Source organism: Azolla caroliniana, unplaced genomic scaffold, assembly GCF_043228905.1.
Source record: "Azolla caroliniana isolate FFs.n. ecotype wild unplaced genomic scaffold, voAzoCaro1.0.p SCAF_4, whole genome shotgun sequence".
In the NCBI taxonomy this organism is placed as follows: domain Eukaryota; kingdom Viridiplantae; phylum Streptophyta; class Polypodiopsida; order Salviniales; family Salviniaceae; genus Azolla; species Azolla caroliniana.
In genome coordinates, this window is record NW_028230439.1 from 8,091,180 (window position 1) to 8,109,547 (window position 18,368).

Sequence of the window (18,368 nt, forward strand, 5' to 3'; positions counted from 1 at the left end):
TATGTATGTACAACTACATACATGATTACATATTCATATTTTGCTTTATTTATTTATAGCGGGAATTTGTGATGCATGTACATACGTATATATATATATATATATACGTATAAATATACGTATGTATATACATGTATGTATATACATGTATGTATGCGTATGTTCTCCCCACCGTAGACTAATCACACAAAGCCTCCGCCACCACCATCGCCATCACCATCACCATCACCATCACCATCAGCAGAACGAGAAGGACAAGACCAAGAAAAAGAAAGAAAGACAGACAAAGCTTCTTCCTCTTCTTTCTCCGACGCCATGGCTTCCTTCCAGAAGATCAAGATTCACAATCCTGTCGTCGAAATGGACGGTCTCTCTCTCTCTCTCTCTCTCTCTCTCTATGTTAATATATCATCATCATCATCATCTATCTTACATCTGTAGCTCTACGAGGATATACAAATACATACATATATATGTTTTTGCTAGATCTTCGTCTTATTTCCAGACCTCCCTTGCTTTAGTCCTTGATTGTTCATTGCCTGCTGCTTGTTTTACTTAGCTTTTGTTTCGCTTTGTTTTTTTAGATCATCTCCGTAACAGTGATGTGTATTGGTTCTGTCTGGGACGTGTAGATTGTTTGGAAGTTATCCGCATGTGTTATTGCGTTGAAATTTCATGTTTGCGCCTGTAGAGTATGGCGGTAATACGAATTCCATCTCCCTTCATCTTGCTCACAAATAAGAAACTCTTTAACATAAAATAATAAAAATTGTCCTGAAATTAGCAAATTTCACGTAACTTTGACTCCATTCTGCACTTTTGCGTCTCTCAAACAAGACAATTTAATGTAAAAAGCATAGTCACCAGATATATTGTTTGTAACCAATAGCTCTTCATCCTATCTGTTGGGGACTGTGCTGCTCTTCTGTTGACAAATGTCTGAATGTTTATGTGTTCATATGAAACTTTTGTGATTTTAAAATTTCCAAATGACTGTCAGAGTTGGAAGTATCCTCATAGATTTGAGTTTTAACCTGGATCCGTGTGAGATTACCAATTTTAATGGCTCCTGTTTGGCTGGAGAAATGTTGAGAAATTAATGGGAGTCCTTCCATTCATGGATAAATCTCACTACAAAAATCTTTCACATTTTAGATTTATATTTTTGTAGCTAAGAAAGAGGTAGCAGCGTGTGGTAAATGGATACATGCACATGCTACAACTTTATATTTCTGTATCTGTCAAAACTACAATATATATCGTATAAAGAGTGAAAGCTAAAAGTGCACTAGTTGTGAGAAAGAGGGCTTTGACTCTTAATTAACAGTGTCTTATGCATCTTGATGCACTGCACTGCATGTTGTTCATTAAATTTCGGGTCAAGAACCTCCTAAACTTACGATTTTTCAGCCTATAAAACAAGTATTTCACTTATCCAGCCATTTTCATAAGATATATGATTGTGGTTCTTAACATAAGTAAGACATCCACAAATTGATTATCATACAACTAAGATTGAATCTTATATGTTATGAAAATTTGACGGCTTTATTGTAAATGCGCTATAACTTGGAAGTAAGATAACTCAAAGATTGACTGTATTTCTAAGATTGATCTAATTTGTTATGAAGTATAGTCTTGGTCACTTTGAACTTGGTGTACATATATTTGGATCACCTGTCATAAATGTTTGTCTAACATAGATTGCCTTTTTTTTAAGATTGATCTAATTTGTTATGAGGTTTAGTATTAGCTAATTTCAATTTGGTGTACAGACATTTGCATCATCCATTTCTAAAAGGTTCTTCTATTATTCCACTTGTCCAGGTGATGAAATGACGAGAGTTATTTGGAAAATGATCAAAGATAAGGTATTTTACACTTGGATGATCTTTTACTTGAACTTAATTAATGGAAGCTGAATCATGAACTCGTTTCTGCAGCTCATTCTACCATTCTTGGATTTGGACATAAAATACTTTGATCTAAGCCTTGAACATCGAGATGCCACCGATGATCGTGTGACAACAGAGTCAGCTTTGGCTACACTAAAGTAAATATTTTGAAGAATTGGTTGCATAAAGATCGTTTGCAGCTTTATTGCTGCACTTTGCACAAAAATTAACACATCAGGTGTCAATATGGCTGTATGCTTAATTTTTGTTTCAAAAGCTTTCACTCTTTCCAATTTTATCATGATTGAGATTTTCATTGTGTTAAATGATGATGTGCCCTAGAATAAGGCTGAGGATCTGTATTTGCTGAACTTCACTGAAACCAAGCATTGTGGCCTACAGTCATATGTTCAGATACCTTTTTAAGAGTTTTGATTTTGAGAATTGCATTAAAATTTTCAATATTTGCTTTCTTTTGAAACAGGTATAATGTTGCTATCAAATGTGCCACAATTACTCCTGGTGTGTTATAATTGCTTTTAATTCATACTAGGAATAGAATTGATTTTCCTCGAATATTATGAATTATGTGTGTTGGATACTGCGAGGACACTGCAGATGAAGCACGAGTAAAGGAATTTGGTTTGAAGTTCATGTGGAAAAGCCCTAATGGCACTATTCGTAATATTTTGAATGGTATATGAATTATTGTTGACCAGTCATCCCCAACAATCATGTAAGGCATGACCTGACTTTCCTTGGTTTGATGCTGCAATAGGCACTGTATTTCGCGAGCCTATAATCTGCAAGAATGTGCCAAGGCTTGTCCCAGGTCGATATCAATAGGTTTCCACTTGTGAACAATGAATTTAAATATCTTAAAGTTTTCTCACTTCTGATCATCTACAGGATGGAAGAAACCAATTTGCATTGGGAGACATGCTTTTGGTGATCAATACAGAGCGACTGATACGGTCATCAAAGGGCCTGGGAAATTGAAGCTAGTTTTTGGTATAATAGTGTCAACGTTTTTTGTGTTCCGTAATTCTATGCAGTTTAGCACATTGAATTAAAGTACATGTATATTTATGGCAGTTCCTTCAAAAGATGGGGAAACAGAAGAGTTAGAAGTTTTCAATTTTGAAGGTGCTGGTGGAGTAGCCTTGAGCATGTATAATACAGATGAAGTAATCTCGTCTCCTATCATTCTGCCTTTGATTTTCTGTGATCTATGTTGCTGATTATGCAATATATGCAGTCAATTCACAGTTTTGCTGAGGCATCTATGGCCATGGCATTAGAGAAGAAATGGCCACTTTACCTGAGCACAAAAAACACCATCTTGAAAAAATATGATGGAAGGTAATATTGTGTTGTACATGGTTCTTGTTGACAAATGTGGAATATTGACCAAAAAGATTGTAGAGACCTATATCAAAAAATATCTATAGATAATTAAACAAAGAAAAACGAGATCTGACATCACGATACTTACTTCTCAGATTCAAAGATATCTTCTAGGAGGTTTATGAGTCCTGCTGGAAGGACAAATATGAAGAAGCTGGCATCTGGTGAGATCACGTTTTTCTTGGTTTTCCGAGGAACTGTTTACTGCAGCTAATTTTCGTTAACTCCTGTTGTGTGGCAAGTATGAGCACAGACTTATTGATGACATGGTTGCTTATGCTCTGAAAAGTGAAGGTGGCTATGTGTGGGCATGCAAAAATTATGATGGTGATGTCCAAAGTGATTTACATGCTCAAGGTAATGATAATGGCATAAGAGACATTGTTAGGGTTAGAAGTGACCATGTTTTAACTAACGACTGAATGATTTCATTACAATCAATAGGTTTTGGATCCCTTGGTTTGATGACATCAGTTCTTGTAAGTTTCTACTATTGTTATGACCTAGTGGCCTTCACGTCCTCAAATTTTTTGAACTTTAAAGTTTTTTCGATTTGATATAGATTGCCCCTGATGGCAAGACAATTGAAGCAGAGGCTGCCCATGGTACAGTGACTCGACACTATAGAGTGCACCAAAAGGGTGGAGAGACAAGCACCAATAGCATTGCGTCCATCTTTGCATGGAGTCGTGGTCTTGCACACAGGTAGTAGAGCCAGGTCTTTATTTTGTTCAAATTATCATATATATCATATGAAAAAGAAGGCAAAAGGAATCAATTGCCATATACTTGCTCAACTAGCCCTGAACAAATGCTGGACAATAGATTACAATGGCATATATTTTGGACATTTGGGGTTTTTTAATGTTTATTCGTGGGTTCTAGCTTCAAATTTGGACCCTCACATCAAATATATGTTTGTCTTTTAGGGCAAAGTTAGATGGAAATGATGCTTTGAAGGATTTCTGTGATAAGTTAGAGGCTGCATGTGTGGGGACAGTTGAAGCTGGAAAAATGACCAAGGACTTGGCTCTACTGATTTATGGTTCTAAGTAAGTTGTCATCAAGAAATATTTATCAACTTATTATTTATTTCTTCTCTAGACTCAACCAACCTTGTTGTTCAAACTACAGGTTGTCTCGTGATCACTATCTGAACACTGAAGAATTTATTAATTCTGTTTCCCAGAGCTTGGTGGAGAAGCTGGTTAAATGATATCCTGTAAGCTAATTCTGTAATAGCTTCTCCTAAGGTCTCAATTCTGTGTTCTCTCTTTCTAACACTGCAAATCAACAATTTTGTCAACACTACCACAATAAAGGCATCAGGATATTGCGTAGAGCCCAAGGTGGTTTTAAATGTTAAAACATTTCATTAATTTATAACATTAGGATTGTAGTTCATTGGGTAATGATCACTAGAGTTGATTCAAAATGTTTCAGTTTCTATTTTAGTTTTAATTCTGTTCAGTCTTATCAACTTGATTAAGAAAAAGGCTGTTGGTTAAAATGCTTTCATTTGTTTTTAGTATATTTCTGAGTTTTGTTATGTTATTGTATGACGTCACTGCCTCACAAGTTTTTATGAATGCTTTCATTTGTTTAGTTTATTTCTGAGGTTTTGTTATTTTATTTGTACTGCTTCACTGCCACACATTCTTATTGTTATCTTCTTCAAACAAGTTTTTATAAGAGTATCTCATCTTGTTAAATTTTGTACCTAAGCATGGATTAGGATGTATATTTCTGCATGAGATTTACTGAAATTTTGTCATTTAATTAGGTTATACAGAGTGCGTTTTTACAATTGATTTATGAGTTTTTTGTTAATCATATGCTTCACCTTCTTAGCGTTGCAGGCAAATTTCACATATGTGATAATTTGTTGAGATAAATTCACATATCTGATTATTTGTTGTGGTGAAAATGATTGATTATTTGTTATGGTGGAAATGATTAAATTCACATATCCAATGGTATGAGGACATAAGTGAAGTACATGAATTGATTTTAATTGTACTACAGAGTCCAAGACAAGCATCCACGCGCATCTCGGAACATAGGAAGGCTCACAAATAAGATGGAAAGAGGCTTGGAACAGAAAAGGTTAGAAATGGAGTATATAGGCCATCTAAGAATGGAAACAGCATCTTCCTTAAAATGGATTATTGGAAATCAAAATCAGGAAGGACTTGAAATGTTAAAAATGGATTAAGAATTGGCTCAAAAGCCACAGTTAGGAATCATATAGGGTGTGTCTTGGAATTCAAAGCGAAATCCTGAAATGGACCGAAATGGACTGAAATGGACTGAAAGCCTGAAATTGATGCTGTACCAAAATGGAGGTCAGAGACAGAAAGAACTTTTGTTATGCATATCCAATTTCATCCATAATTACATTCAATGAGTGAAATTTTGAACCAGAGGAATATTTATTCATATTTATTCATATGCAATCTCATGCTTATAACTTATAACTTTTCAAGTTATAACTTCATAAAGAATTAAGATTGTATAGCTTAGATTTTGCATATAACTTGATAAAGATGGCAAATGATCTAAACTATAAACTGTTTATGTTGGTGTCTTGTTTCACATATAATCTATTCACTAAACATGGAACTAGCTAAGCTGTTAGCATAAAAAGATAAAATAACGAAATTTTGGAAGGAACCATTGCTAGTGGTACTTCAGGGCTGCCTTTATGCATCACGTTGATGTGCACAAACGCGGCAAGTGGCTTTGTGTTTAATGTCATTGAAACATGAGAACTGAAAACCAGAATAAATCTTTGGCATATAAACACAATTGCTGGGAATAAATATGTTCGTGAAAATTTCGACAAAGCATACATAAGATTAATCAATAATAGATAGAGAGATGCATCATGAAGGGTACTTCAAATCTGTCTTTATCCATCATGCTTATGTGCATAAGATAGACGAGTAGCTTGTGTTTAAGTTACCAAGAAATCACAAGTAACCGTACGGATATTTAGTATATTCAAAATATCAGACCCTGGTGCACAAAAAAAATCTATGAAATGAAATGTAAGAATACCAGATCCTGATGCACTCTAGTCGACCTCCATTTTTGTCCATCTTGGAGAATGCTAAAAATCTCATCCATCTCCCCCTAAAGCTGATTCGACAATTTGAGAGACTTCACCGTTACAAAGTAAGTTTACTCTGGCTGAGAGGATCTGCCACATTCAAATTTTGTAGTGGTAACATGATGAGTAGCAGTTACTACCCAATACAGGATTTGCCATGTTCAGAATTTGTGGTACCAGTGGTAAGTGGCAGTTACTAGCTGGTAGAGAATTTGCCACATTAAATTTTGTATTACCATGGTCAGTGGCAGTAATTAGCTGATAGATGATCTGCCACATTCAAAATTTGAACCATGGTGTGCGCCTTCCCCACAAGCCTGGTCAAATGCTGTGGTGACACCATTGTGATTGGCTTAGCCAAAAGACGGTTAAATTTTTGCCATATTTGGGTATAAATGATAAATCGCAATTTTATCAACTAACCAATACACTTACTTGGGTTCAAATCTCACAAATCCCAAGAATTTACTTAATGGCCTTGCAAAATGTAGGGGCTGGAAAAGATCTTTGGCCATATTACTGAATTACATCCATTACTTAACCTACTTCACTTTCATTTTTTTTCTTGGTGTTCTACCATAAGTTTATCAACCCATAAAGTGAAGTGCAGATTCTCACCAATCACACTAATTTACTTGATGACCTTGGTAAATACTTTATCAAATGATATGCCAAGTTTTTATCAATCCGCACACCTGGGTTCCAATCTTACCAACACTAATTCACTAAATGACCTTGCAAAATGTAGGGATTCAACACATGATTTTTGGCAGACAATATACAAACTGAGATACATCCGCTTAGTTACACTATTTGCTTTTTCTCATTTAGGTTGTATCTATAACTTTATTAGTACATGAAGCGGGGTTCAAATCTCACTACTTACTAGATGGCACAGCAGTGGAATGTAAATTGAATACATGACATTCTAGTCTTAACCAGACAAACTTGCAACTAAGCTACATCCCCATGGATGCTAGTAATAAGAACAACTGAATTGTAAGGATCTCAATCCAAATTTCATAAATAAAATTGTCTATAAATCTTTGCAATGAATTTGTATGCTCAAAACAAAAACTCACATGACTATGCATATTCAAATACATCACATGCATATTACATTCTCTTGTCATCAAATAAGATGAATCTGTCAGCAAACCATCCTAAACATGGTATCCAAACAGAGAAAGAAAGAAAGAAAGAAAGATATATTAACGTCTTCTATGGCCAAAATTGGCCCATGAGATGAGAATTTAAAAAGCTCAACATTCTTACCTGTCATGAATTTTAGCGAAATTTGGCAACTCTACTTTCTTTAAGGTACTTTCTCATCTTTTAGAGGAGTTTTTGAGTCTACAGAAGTATTAACATCAGTTCCATCATTCGATTTAGGACCTGTGTTCAAGATTTCTTTAAGACCTTCTTGATATCCTTGCACAAAGTTCGTCAATGCATCCCGATAGGCAGACGCTTTAGTCATATATATACGATGTAGTGCAGGTCTAATGTGCTCAGTTCCAGCTTTTGCTGCTACGGCTATTTACATCCAGAAGACATGCCAATAATAAAATATTATTTGCAAGATTAAATACTGTTTATGAGCTATATTAAATACTGAAACCAGATGACATATTTATCTAAGAAAAGATGTTTGACTAAGTGTTGTGCATGAGTCCATATGGCTGCACCATACATGAAGGCAGGGGTGACTATGGTGTTCAATATCATGCTTTCTGGTACAGGGATCCTAGAAGTGTGCCTGGTGGCATTGTTGTTAGCATGGCTAGAGCTGCATATCCTCGAGTGAGTCAATCCTTGGCGGCTTCAGTCACAGAAAGCTGCCTATTCATGTTTGTAAACATAACTCCTAGATATATATAGGACTCTGATGACACCAGATGGACTTCTCAACCTTGTATGAGGTGATGAAGGCGGAGGTAGTAAGGCAACACTCCACTGGTGGTGGAAAGGCGGGTTGGTGTGGGAAATGAAAATGCCATATTTGTGGATCCAGGTTCTCTAATACGTCACCAGGCAGTGGCCAAGTCATTGCTCATGAAAAGGTGGTATAATGTTTTCTGCCGTATAAGGCTCTGGATTTAAGATAGGGGTCCATCCAACCTGTGGTGTGATTAGTTTTTTTCAAGATGACAAATTTTCTTAATTCATTCAAAATTGTAAAATGAATGCTCAAGCTTTGGTGGCTTCTTCCTTGAAGTATCCAAGCTTGGAGACAATATTCTTCCTCTTCACTTAGGGCTGGCATTTGGTAACTCAAGGATGCCTGTGACTCACATGTTGAGCCATCTCACATGCTTAATATTCTCTACTTCAATTGTAGTCTACATAAGATTTCCATTTTTACTTCTTTGAGAACTTCGTCTCAACCTTCCCTTACTTCAGCTTTGATGTCGTATAGGTTATTGACTTCAATTGTAGCCTACATAAGATCAATTCCTTGTCATTGCACCCACTTCTAGGCTACCTTCACCCATCCATATTCTTTTGCTTTTATTTCCATTTTTACTTCTTTGAGAACTTCGTCTCAACTTTCCCTTACTTCAGCTTTGATGTCGTATAGGTTATTGACTTCAATTGTAGCCTACATAAGATCAATTCCTTGTCATTGCACCCACTTCTAGGCTACCTTCCCCCATCCATATTCTTTTGCTTTGATTTCCATTTTTACTTCTTTGAGAACTTCGTCTCAACCTTCCCTTACTTCAGCTTTGATGTCGTATAGGTTATTGACTTCAATTGTAGCCTACATAAGATCAATTCCTTGTCATTGCACCCACTTCTAGGCTACCTTCACCCATCCATATTCTTTTGCTTTTATTTCCATTTTTACTTCTTTGAGAACTTCGTCTCAACTTTCCCTTACTTCAGCTTTGATGTCGTATAGGTTATTGACTTCAATTGTAGCCTACATAAGATCAATTCCTTGTCATTGCACCCACTTCTAGGCTACCTTCCCCCATCCATATTCTTTTGCTTTGATTTCCATTTTTACTTCTTTGAGAACTTCGTCTCAACCTTCCCTTACTTCAGCTTTGATGTCGTATAGGTTATTGACTTCAATTGTAGCCTACATAAGATCAATTCCTTGTCATTGCACCCACTTCTAGGCTACCTTCACCCATCCATATTCTTTTGCTTTTATTTCCATTTTTACTTCTTTGAGAACTTCGTCTCAACTTTCCCTTACTTCAGCTTTGATGTCGTATAGGTTATTGACTTCAATTGTAGCCTACATAAGATCAATTCCTTGTCATTGCACCCACTTCTAGGCTACCTTCCCCCATCCATATTCTTTTGCTTTGATTTCCATTTTTACTTCTTTGAGAACTTCGTCTCAACCTTCCCTTACTTCAGCTTTGATGTCGTATAGGTTATTGACTTCACCATCTTTGGCTACAGAGAGCTCTACCTTTACCTCCTCTTTGATAAGTTTCACCCACCCTTTTCTAACTCAGATTTGATATTCTCAGGTTTAGGGTTACCTTTTGCCCTCTTTGTTCTCGGTGATGTTCATCTTTACTGCTGCATATTTAACTTGAAGATGTTTGTTGTCTTCATCAAGGTCAAAGATTCAATCTTATAAGGCATTAATTGATGTAATTTGAGTTCTTGTTTGTTTATTAAATCCCGAAGTGTTTTTGCAAGGTTTGTTACATGTTCATCCAACTTCTCGAGACTTGTCATGTGTTCAAGAGTGTTTGTCCGGAGTGAAGTGGGTGGTTGAGAGGGAGATTGATATGGTATGGTTACTTGTGCATAAGAGAAAATAGAAAAGGAACCCAAAATTGCAATAAATATAAAATACCTAAAATGTAAGAAAAACAACCATTAAAATCAGAACAAGGAATAAACCCTAAAAATGCAATGTGAACAAAACCCTAAAACACAGCAAGCCTAGAACACAATAAGAACGATAAATAGAGAAATTGTAAAATGTAAATAGAAAGTAAAAGATAGATAGATAGATATTGTTTTAACACCACTGAAGACCAAGTGTGATCTATGAGACGAGAGAAAGGACAGAGGAAGAATGGGAGAGATGGTTGAGGTTATTGCACAACAATTTGCATCAGTCTTTTTTATATGAATGTTATGGCCAAATGACAATATTGCTTTGTCGATTGGAGCAGTATGCTTTCCAAGAGAGACAGAAGGAAAGAACATCTTTTAAGAAGCCAAAATAGTTTAGGAGGCCAAACAAGAAAGAAAGTTAGATAGATAGATATATTAATGTCTTTTAAGAGGCCAAAACGGTCTATGAAACCAAACAAGAAAGAAAGAAAGATAGATAGATAGAGTAATGTCTTTTAAGAGGCAAAAATGGCCTATAAGACCAAACAAGAGATTACATCTTAAGTGTTGTCTCGTCTTTGAGAACAACAAATCAAAATAATATAAATATTACTAAGTAAATAAGATAAAAAGAGACTAAAGAGTCTGGTTTTTGGCACATGTGAGATTCTCAACTTAGATATATTTTAACTTTTGTCTTCAAAAGATCTCTAGCATAGGTCAATCAAAAATGGCGAGGTCCCCGAACCAAGGAAAGCACCTACAATGGTGGGGGATAATGGCCTTTATTTGCCAATGACAAGGATGGTGACAAAGCAATATTGTCACAGGTACTTCAAAGGCCTCTCCATTCTGGATCGACCTATGCTAGAGATCTTTCGAAGACAAAAGTTATAATATATCTAACTTGAGAATCTCACATGTGCTGAAAACCAGATGCTTTTGTCTCTTTTATCTTATTTACTTTTATATTTACTGAGTAATATTTATTTTATTTTGATTTGTTCTAAAAGACAAGACAACACTCAAGATGTAATCTCCTGTTTGGTCTTATAAGCCATTTTGGCCTCTTAAAAGACTTTAATATTTCTTTATTTCTTTCTCCCGTGGTAACATATATGTGTATGCTTTAGAATAAATGAAAGGAGAATGTTCATTTTGCAATTTGGTATCAGAGCGAGGTTGCTGGTTGTTGGTCCCCTGCAGCTCTGCCAAACCCTAGATCCACCCCTCTGCTGGTGCGACAGCGGTCAAAACAGCACCGTCATAACATCGAAGAGAGGAAGGGGGGCTTCTCCTATTAGGATGACAGTGCTATGTGATTGAGAGGGACTTGAGAAAAGAAATCAGAAGAGAAGAGATAGTCTTGATTCAGAAGATGGATGAGGTGTTGTCAAAATTGAACGAGGATAAGGTGAAAACATTGGTGAAATACATGAAGCAGGCTGATATTGTAGCATCTGGAGCTGTGACGGGAACACAACCACCACCTAGACTTAAATTCCTTCTAGTTGACTTCAAACTCGATGGACCGGCCACGTACTTGAGTTGTTCACGTCAGATTACGAGTGCCTTGGCAAGGAGAGGTCTTGATTGCTATCTGCCAGGAGAAGAGAAAGAACCTCATGTTAAAATGAGTAGTGAGTGGAACACATGGAGAGTTGCCCACGTGTCATTGTATACTTGGCTTCTCAACTCCATGGTTCCATCAATTGCCACCACTGTTGATGGAATTCAAAATGTGAAGGACATTTGGGAGAAATTATAGAAAACCTATGTTGGGAGGGAAAATAACATGACCATCAATTGCCACCACTATTGATGGAATTCAAAATGTGAAGAAAATTTGGGAGAAATTATAGAAAACCTATGTTGGGAGGGAAAATAACATGAGAGTGTTTCAAATTGAGCAGGAGATAGATGTTGTTTGGCAGGGAGATAGGACTGGAGCGTTTATGGGCTGATTATGATCATTTATCGCCTGTGGCAGTGTGCAATGATCCTCAATGTAGGAGCAAGGAGGTTTCTATTCAAAGGAGAACCATGCAATTTTTGAAACATCCCAACCCGTTGCTTGATCAAAGAAGGGCAATTCTTCTAGCCAAGGCAGATGGTATCAAATTGAAACAAAAGTAAAAATTGGAAATGCTACATCTCTCTGACGCCACCGGACTTCTAGGGGTGCGATCGGCATTGATGGAATCAAATTGAAGCAAAAGTAAAAATTGAAAATGTTGGTGAAGTGAATCACTTAAAGAAAGCTTGCCCTAAACCACCCAAGGAGAGAGAATAGGGAGGACATGGACAAACTGTAACTTTTATCTTCGAAAGATCTCTAGCATAGGTCGATCCAGAATGAAGAGTTCTCCGATGCGAGGGAAGCACCTTTGGTGGCGGGAGATAATGGCCTTTATCTGTCAATGACAAGGGTGGTGAGATCGTGGTCTATGATTTTGTTTTAGAATCCATAAAGAGACCACTATTGACATGGGACCTGAATACACAAGTTTTCTTGATGTGTGTCTCCTTCCCAAGAAGGATAATTCATACTTCAAGCACAAAGTCTATGTGTGTGTGAGTGAGTGAGAGAGAGAGAGATTGATTTTGTTTTAGTATCTATAAAGAGACAACTATTGACCCATAGGACCTGAGTACACAAGTTTTCTTGATGTGTGTATCCTTCCTAAGATGGAATACTCATACTTCAAGCACAAAGTCTATGTGTGAATAAGGCATACACATATGAGCTCAAACTTCTAGGATTTGTCTTAAATTACGACACTCAAGTTATCACCTCATCTTAATATGCCATCATAGCTTTCACGAACTGCACTATGTTCAAAGCAAGTGATATTCATCCTCTACTAGGCCTTCATTGTATACCTTACATGCCTTTATCTTTGATGCATTTTGATGTCGTCATACAACTTCAATACCTAGCTTGTGTGATCAAGTGCAACGGAGTGTGACAGCCCTACAAGAGTTAATACTCATGTTGGTAATGAGATAAGGTTGTATACAATCAATAGGCATTTTTGCCATATATTGAACTCAACATTGAGTTAATACTCATGTTGGTAATGAGATAAGGTTGTATACAATCAATAGGCATTTTTGCCATATATTGAACTCAAGATTCAGGGTTGACTTTGCAATGTAATATTCTAATTTTTTCCTGTAAGCATCTTCCTTAGCGAATCCATTAAAAAGCGTGTCAGTGAGGAAAAAAAGAACTGGGTAGCTGAGTTAGCTGTATCCTACTTTTATAAATGGGAAATGGCTAAGTTTGTGCAACTATGTACGTACAATAGCTTTACGTTCAAAATGGGAAAAAAAAAACATAATAGAATCTCCTATGCAATTACTCATTGAGTAAACCAAAATAAATTGAGCTTGCAATATACCTAAATCCTCAATCATTGTTGGCTCTGGTGGTTCTTTTTTCTCCTCTTTCTTTTCTGCTCTTTTCTTGTTTGGATTACAAGCAAGCTCAAATTCTTCATCAATGTCTATATCATGCGTTTTCCAACTTTTGGCATAGATACTGGTAGCTAATTTCCAAACCTGAATACACCATGCATGTAAGTGGGATGGACAAAATGGTACATAAACCTTATAACAAATATGTGAATGTTAATATGGAGATTATTTATGTATGGTTTGCTACTTTTTTATTTTAAGCATGTTTGGATTGGAGCAGCATATTATTTAAAAGAAGTACAAGGAAGCTGAAGCTTACAAATACATGATCCTTCCAAGAAAGTTTTCTTGATTGTTTAGTACCCGGTGGATCTGGCAATGAAGATGGAAAAGCTATTTCCTTGAAATCGTAACACCAATAGTTATAGAACCTTCTCCAATAATACTTTGTTTTTGCCACTATCTTCATTATGAAGAAGATACAACCTATACAAACATGCCAAGAATTGTAAAAAGCTGTTATTCTCACAAACATAAAAATGCTAAACCTGCAAGATAACAAGCTTCGACAGGTTAACAAGACAAAGAAAACAAACAAAAGACGTATACGATCCTGGTGATTATTCTTGTTACTATAAATGTTCCCTTTGCTATGCTCATATTTCATTTGAGGTGTACAAACCTAATACATCACCTGATGGAATAGTATGTTCTTGCGATTGAAAATCTGATATTGACAGATATGTGTCCCATTTTCCAAAGAATAGAGAAGAGACGGTATACACTTAGTCCTCTTAGAGACTACCATGAATCAATCATATCAGTCTCTCATAGAACATTCTCTCTACATCTCTTCTAGTGTACCTTGTAATAGTGTGATTGTCTCTTAACTATTCTTTGGACTTTAGAGGATGCTATATGTGGTACTTGACATCCGAAAAAGTAAAAAACTCTCCACCTCTTTGTCATTTCAAAGATCGTCTCATGAACTTTTCAGAGGATGGATTCATACAGAGACAAAGGTTCATGGAAATCTACATGCCCTATAGTGCTCATAAAGCAATAGGCCAAATCAGAGTTTCCTTCCACGAACTACAGATCGGACAAGATGAGCACTTTCCATACCTAGTGCTAAAAGATTCTGCAAATTTGTTTGAAGGAGAGATCACAAGCAATGAATGTTTCCTATGTAGATTCCCTGTTTTCAACCACATCAGAAAGAAGTATACTGCCCTCGATGTGGAGTCCACTGCCATTCAACAAATGATGGAGAAAGCTGACCCACAACACCTTGGCCAAATGTTGCTCAAGCTTCAAAAGCACAGGGAATCAACCCTTACATTCACCCCATTAGGAATGTAACGATGTTGTGACACAACTGCTTCAAAACGTCTTCACAATATGAAACAATTTCAAATAGTATTGCAAGTGTCACGTGTGAAGCTCGAACCTATAACCTCGCATATCAACCACCAAGTGTGAACCTTTAGGATATTTATATAATTCTATATTCTCATCATTATAATTATGTCTTATGTAGTATTGCATACATGCTGACTCAGTCAACATGGTTTTCACGCATCACACATTAACACATGTGCGCCAAGAGGCAATCACACATCGCATGCATCACATGAACTCTTATTCGAACACCTATTTAAGGAGAAGGAATCGAAGCATCTAGGTATCAAGAAAAATACATTCATCTAGCAATCAATAAATCAAGCTCGCTCATCAAGAAAGGTATTTAAGATCAAAGTCAAGGTTCGAGCTGGATTTTGGCAGAGATAAAGTTGTCATCCTTATGGTGGAATATTCTAACTTTGGTAAATGAAATATTGTAGTCCCAATTTAATAGAACATAATTTATCATATACTATTTCAATTCTGCTTCTTTACTCCTACACGGTCTCCATCTCTTGTTTGTGGTCGTCCCTCTCCCTTTCTCTTATGAACTCTCCTTGTTCATAACCCCAATGGTTCAATGCATTAATCACGAAATCTATGACAACATTCTCACATCACTAGTTTCTTCCATAGCTCTTTACCTCCACTAACAACATCCTGAGGAGTCACCATAGAGCGAGCAGAGGAATGCCGCTGAGAAAGCACATCGTGAGTGCCATGGTATAAGGCACATGGCCCATACCATGAGCACCATGTCCAATCTGCACATTCAGATCATGATGATGAAGCTTTAGGAAACCTAGAGCTGTTATGACATGAATTCACCCATATTTGTAATAGTGATTTGTCTCAAAGGCTGATTTTAGCCCCTGATAGACATTAATATATTTGTCTTTCTTTCTCTCTCCCCACATCCACTCCCTGGACATGGTATAGTGATAAATATCATCATTACACCAGACAGTGAAAAATCATCCATGGAAACATGTATCATGAGTACATTGATATCATATGACCATAGAATAAACAATGTAATTTAGAACTTACAAGTTACCATCACTCAAACATACCTGGCCACTATCAATGTTCTTTGGGCACAATTATTCACTACATGTCAGTTGAAAATGTGAAGCTGCCCATGAGAACACAAAAATGAATTATATAAATTTTCAGTTGAATTCCTACAGATTTTGTCACTTTATCCTACTTTCCTATTGTTCCATGTATTCTCCTTCCTGATATTTTTATTTCCATCCTCCTTTTCTCTTGCTTTCTTTCTTCTTTTTCCAATTCTTTCTTCACAATTTCCTGATACTTCTTCTCTTTCCTATTCTTTATTCATCTATTTTCTTCTTCCGCCGTCCCGTTCAGATTAAAACAAGCATAGACCCCTCCTACCCCTCAAAAGAGGAACAATTTAACCTACCAAGGAAACAACTATTTCTAAGAAAATCAGAAACAACCTAATTGATGAATTTCAAAAAGAGATAAAACAGAAGGACGTACAGGGATTAAGGCGATAACCTGAGGCTGAGTCGAAGGAGAACGCCGAGACCGTGGGCACGACGACATCCTTCTTTCTTCTGTTCAACAAAACATTGGTTTTGCTATCTTAGATTTTTAAAGAGTAAATTACCAAGAGTAGCAAGAGGTTCCATAAAAGAGAGGACCTCAAGTGAGAAAGAGAAGTGACATTAGGACCCAAAAGAAAATGAAAACACCAACACGAGTATGTATGTATGTATGTATGTATGTACACGCTTTTACCAAGTTGTTCTTATCAACCTTAGCTTACCATAACTCTACAAGCTCGTGTACCCATGCCAATGAGCCCTTGGTTGTTGTATGATAGCTAATCGGACAAGTGGGGAAGGCCAATTGGGTTGAACAAGTGCCAACATTCCAAGTCCAAGCATCTGTAGGAGAAAATCAAGGCTTGGAGGGCAAGGGTCATTTTGGAGAGAGAGAGAGAGAGAGAGAGAGAGATAATATGCGCAATGCTTTTGTATTCGATGGTAGACATGGAGTGAAAGCATGTCTACGAAAGTTGAAGGGAGTACTAATGTGGCAATTTTCTTTATTTGAGCAAGTGGAAATTCTTTCCTTGGTGGAGTGTTTGTCTTGCCTATTGGCAATTCAACATGTTCCACTACCCATGTAGTGTAATTAGTGGGTGACCATATTCCATTGTCACACCCATTGTAAGTAGTGTTTTTTACACACATTTATATTAACATAATTGTGTGTTTTCACCGAGAGAGAGAGAGAGAGAGATTGATAGATTATATTAATGTCTTCGGAGGTCAAATATGACCTATGAGACCAAAAATATTGCATTTCACGTGATACATGTGAAGGTGAGTAGCGACTCTCGATGTTCAAGAACTTTACCAATGAATGTTGTAATCGAGAGTGCACATCGTGGTTGTGAGAGAAATTCATGGAAGGATTGGGCTCGATCGAAGAGATGTGGAAAGCATGGTCGAATATGATCAAAGGCAGAGAGCATTGTATCAAAGTGTGATACTTAGACTCTTGAACTTGTTTAGGGCAAAGTGTGCATAGTCGGCCACTCTCATCACTTGTGCCCCAACACCCCGTCTCACATCTCAATGCGTGCGAGCTAAGTCGCATGGAAGCAATGGTTCGAATGGCAGATATCGGGATGGTCTCTAACATGTATCGATGTGTACGGCTTCCCCATTCCGCGAAGAATACGGTTTTGTAGTTAGGTGCAACATTTGTAGTATAATGTGTGAAGCGTGAACCACCACATTTGTCCCATGTCATGATACATTGGCGTTGCAAAAAGGCCTCATTTACAACGGAATATAGTGACGCATCATGAAGCAAGTGTCTTGCATCCCATCTACCAAACCATTTTTCTAAATCTTGCATCCAACCGGAACACAAAGTTTTGCTTTTATGTGTCTTTTGGATCTTTTTGCTTGCTTCCCATGCAATTCTAGGAAGTTGATGTGAGGGGATTCTTTGAACCTTAAGCATGTATTCAACAACCCTTTCCATGGCCATGATCTCAATGGGAAGTGATCCCGTCTCAAGGAGGAGGAGGGTGTAGGGCATTTGTTTCTTAACTTGTAGAAACTTTGTAAGAAAATGTTTTTGGACATTTTCAAACTCTTTCCACGTAGATTTAGGGATGCTACCGCCCCATACTTCCAACCCATAGAGAAGAACCGGGGTCACCAAAGTGTCAAAAAGATATTTCTTGAGGACCCAACACTTAATATCTCCAAGATTGCATGTGTTCTCAAATGCATAATATGCTCGCTTACCTGCCTCTAAGCCGCGTG

The 18,368-nt window shown here is 36.9% G+C and overlaps 3 protein-coding genes across 3 annotated transcripts; 2 read left to right on the forward strand and 1 right to left on the reverse strand.

Moving 5' to 3' along the window:
- The first annotated feature begins 227 nt into the window (after positions 1-227).
- Positions 228-3,659, forward strand: LOC147865028 (isocitrate dehydrogenase [NADP]-like). Its single transcript, XM_087317740.1, has 11 exons — positions 228-367; positions 1,828-1,871; positions 1,944-2,053; positions 2,380-2,417; positions 2,514-2,591; positions 2,674-2,727; positions 2,805-2,906; positions 2,991-3,082; positions 3,154-3,257; positions 3,398-3,466; positions 3,544-3,659. The coding sequence occupies exons 1-10, from the start codon at positions 316-318 to the stop codon at positions 3,414-3,416; spliced, it is 693 nt and encodes a 230-aa protein (XP_087173866.1). The 5' UTR covers positions 228-315; the 3' UTR covers positions 3,417-3,466; positions 3,544-3,659.
- LOC147865029 (cytosolic isocitrate dehydrogenase [NADP]-like) lies at positions 3,569-4,810 on the forward strand. The gene is made up of 7 exons (XM_087318600.1): positions 3,569-3,659; positions 3,747-3,781; positions 3,865-4,007; positions 4,232-4,354; positions 4,437-4,509; positions 4,703-4,710; positions 4,774-4,810. The coding sequence occupies exons 1-7, from the start codon at positions 3,569-3,571 to the stop codon at positions 4,808-4,810; spliced, it is 510 nt and encodes a 169-aa protein (XP_087174726.1).
- Positions 4,811-7,407: 2,597 nt separating this feature from the next.
- On the reverse strand, positions 7,408-15,798 carry EMB2735 (embryo defective 2735). Its single transcript, XM_087317741.1, has 5 exons — positions 15,696-15,798; positions 13,967-14,133; positions 13,632-13,791; positions 7,657-7,950; positions 7,408-7,597 (listed from the first exon to the last, which is right to left on the reverse strand). The coding sequence occupies exons 1-4, from the start codon at positions 15,724-15,726 to the stop codon at positions 7,730-7,732; spliced, it is 579 nt and encodes a 192-aa protein (XP_087173867.1). The 5' UTR covers positions 15,727-15,798; the 3' UTR covers positions 7,408-7,597; positions 7,657-7,729.
- Between the last annotated feature and the right edge of the window lie 2,570 nt (positions 15,799-18,368).

Excerpts from the sequence above, each read along its gene's own strand:
- LOC147865029 (XM_087318600.1), top strand. The coding sequence starts at position 3,569 with ATGGTTGCTTATGCTCTGAAAAGTGAAGGTGGCTATGTGTGGGCATGC. Across the intron at positions 3,660-3,746 it reads AAGTGATTTACATGCTCAAG|GTTTTGGATCCCTTGGTTTG; the intron begins GTAATGATAATG and ends TACAATCAATAG. Across the intron at positions 4,355-4,436 it reads CTACTGATTTATGGTTCTAA|GTTGTCTCGTGATCACTATC; the intron begins GTAAGTTGTCAT and ends TTCAAACTACAG.
- EMB2735 (XM_087317741.1), bottom strand. The coding sequence starts at position 15,726 with ATGGTGACTCCTCAGGATGTTGTTAGTGGAG. Across the intron at positions 14,134-15,695 it reads TCAGGATGTTGTTAGTGGAG|GTTGTATCTTCTTCATAATG; the intron begins GTAAAGAGCTAT and ends ATGTTTGTATAG. Across the intron at positions 13,792-13,966 it reads CTTGGAAGGATCATGTATTT|GTTTGGAAATTAGCTACCAG; the intron begins GTAAGCTTCAGC and ends TGGTGTATTCAG.
- LOC147865028 (XM_087317740.1), top strand. The coding sequence starts at position 316 with ATGGCTTCCTTCCAGAAGATCAAGATTCACAATCCTGTCGTCGAAATG. Across the intron at positions 368-1,827 it reads TCCTGTCGTCGAAATGGACG|GTGATGAAATGACGAGAGTT; the intron begins GTCTCTCTCTCT and ends CCACTTGTCCAG. Across the intron at positions 2,907-2,990 it reads GAAATTGAAGCTAGTTTTTG|TTCCTTCAAAAGATGGGGAA; the intron begins GTATAATAGTGT and ends TATTTATGGCAG.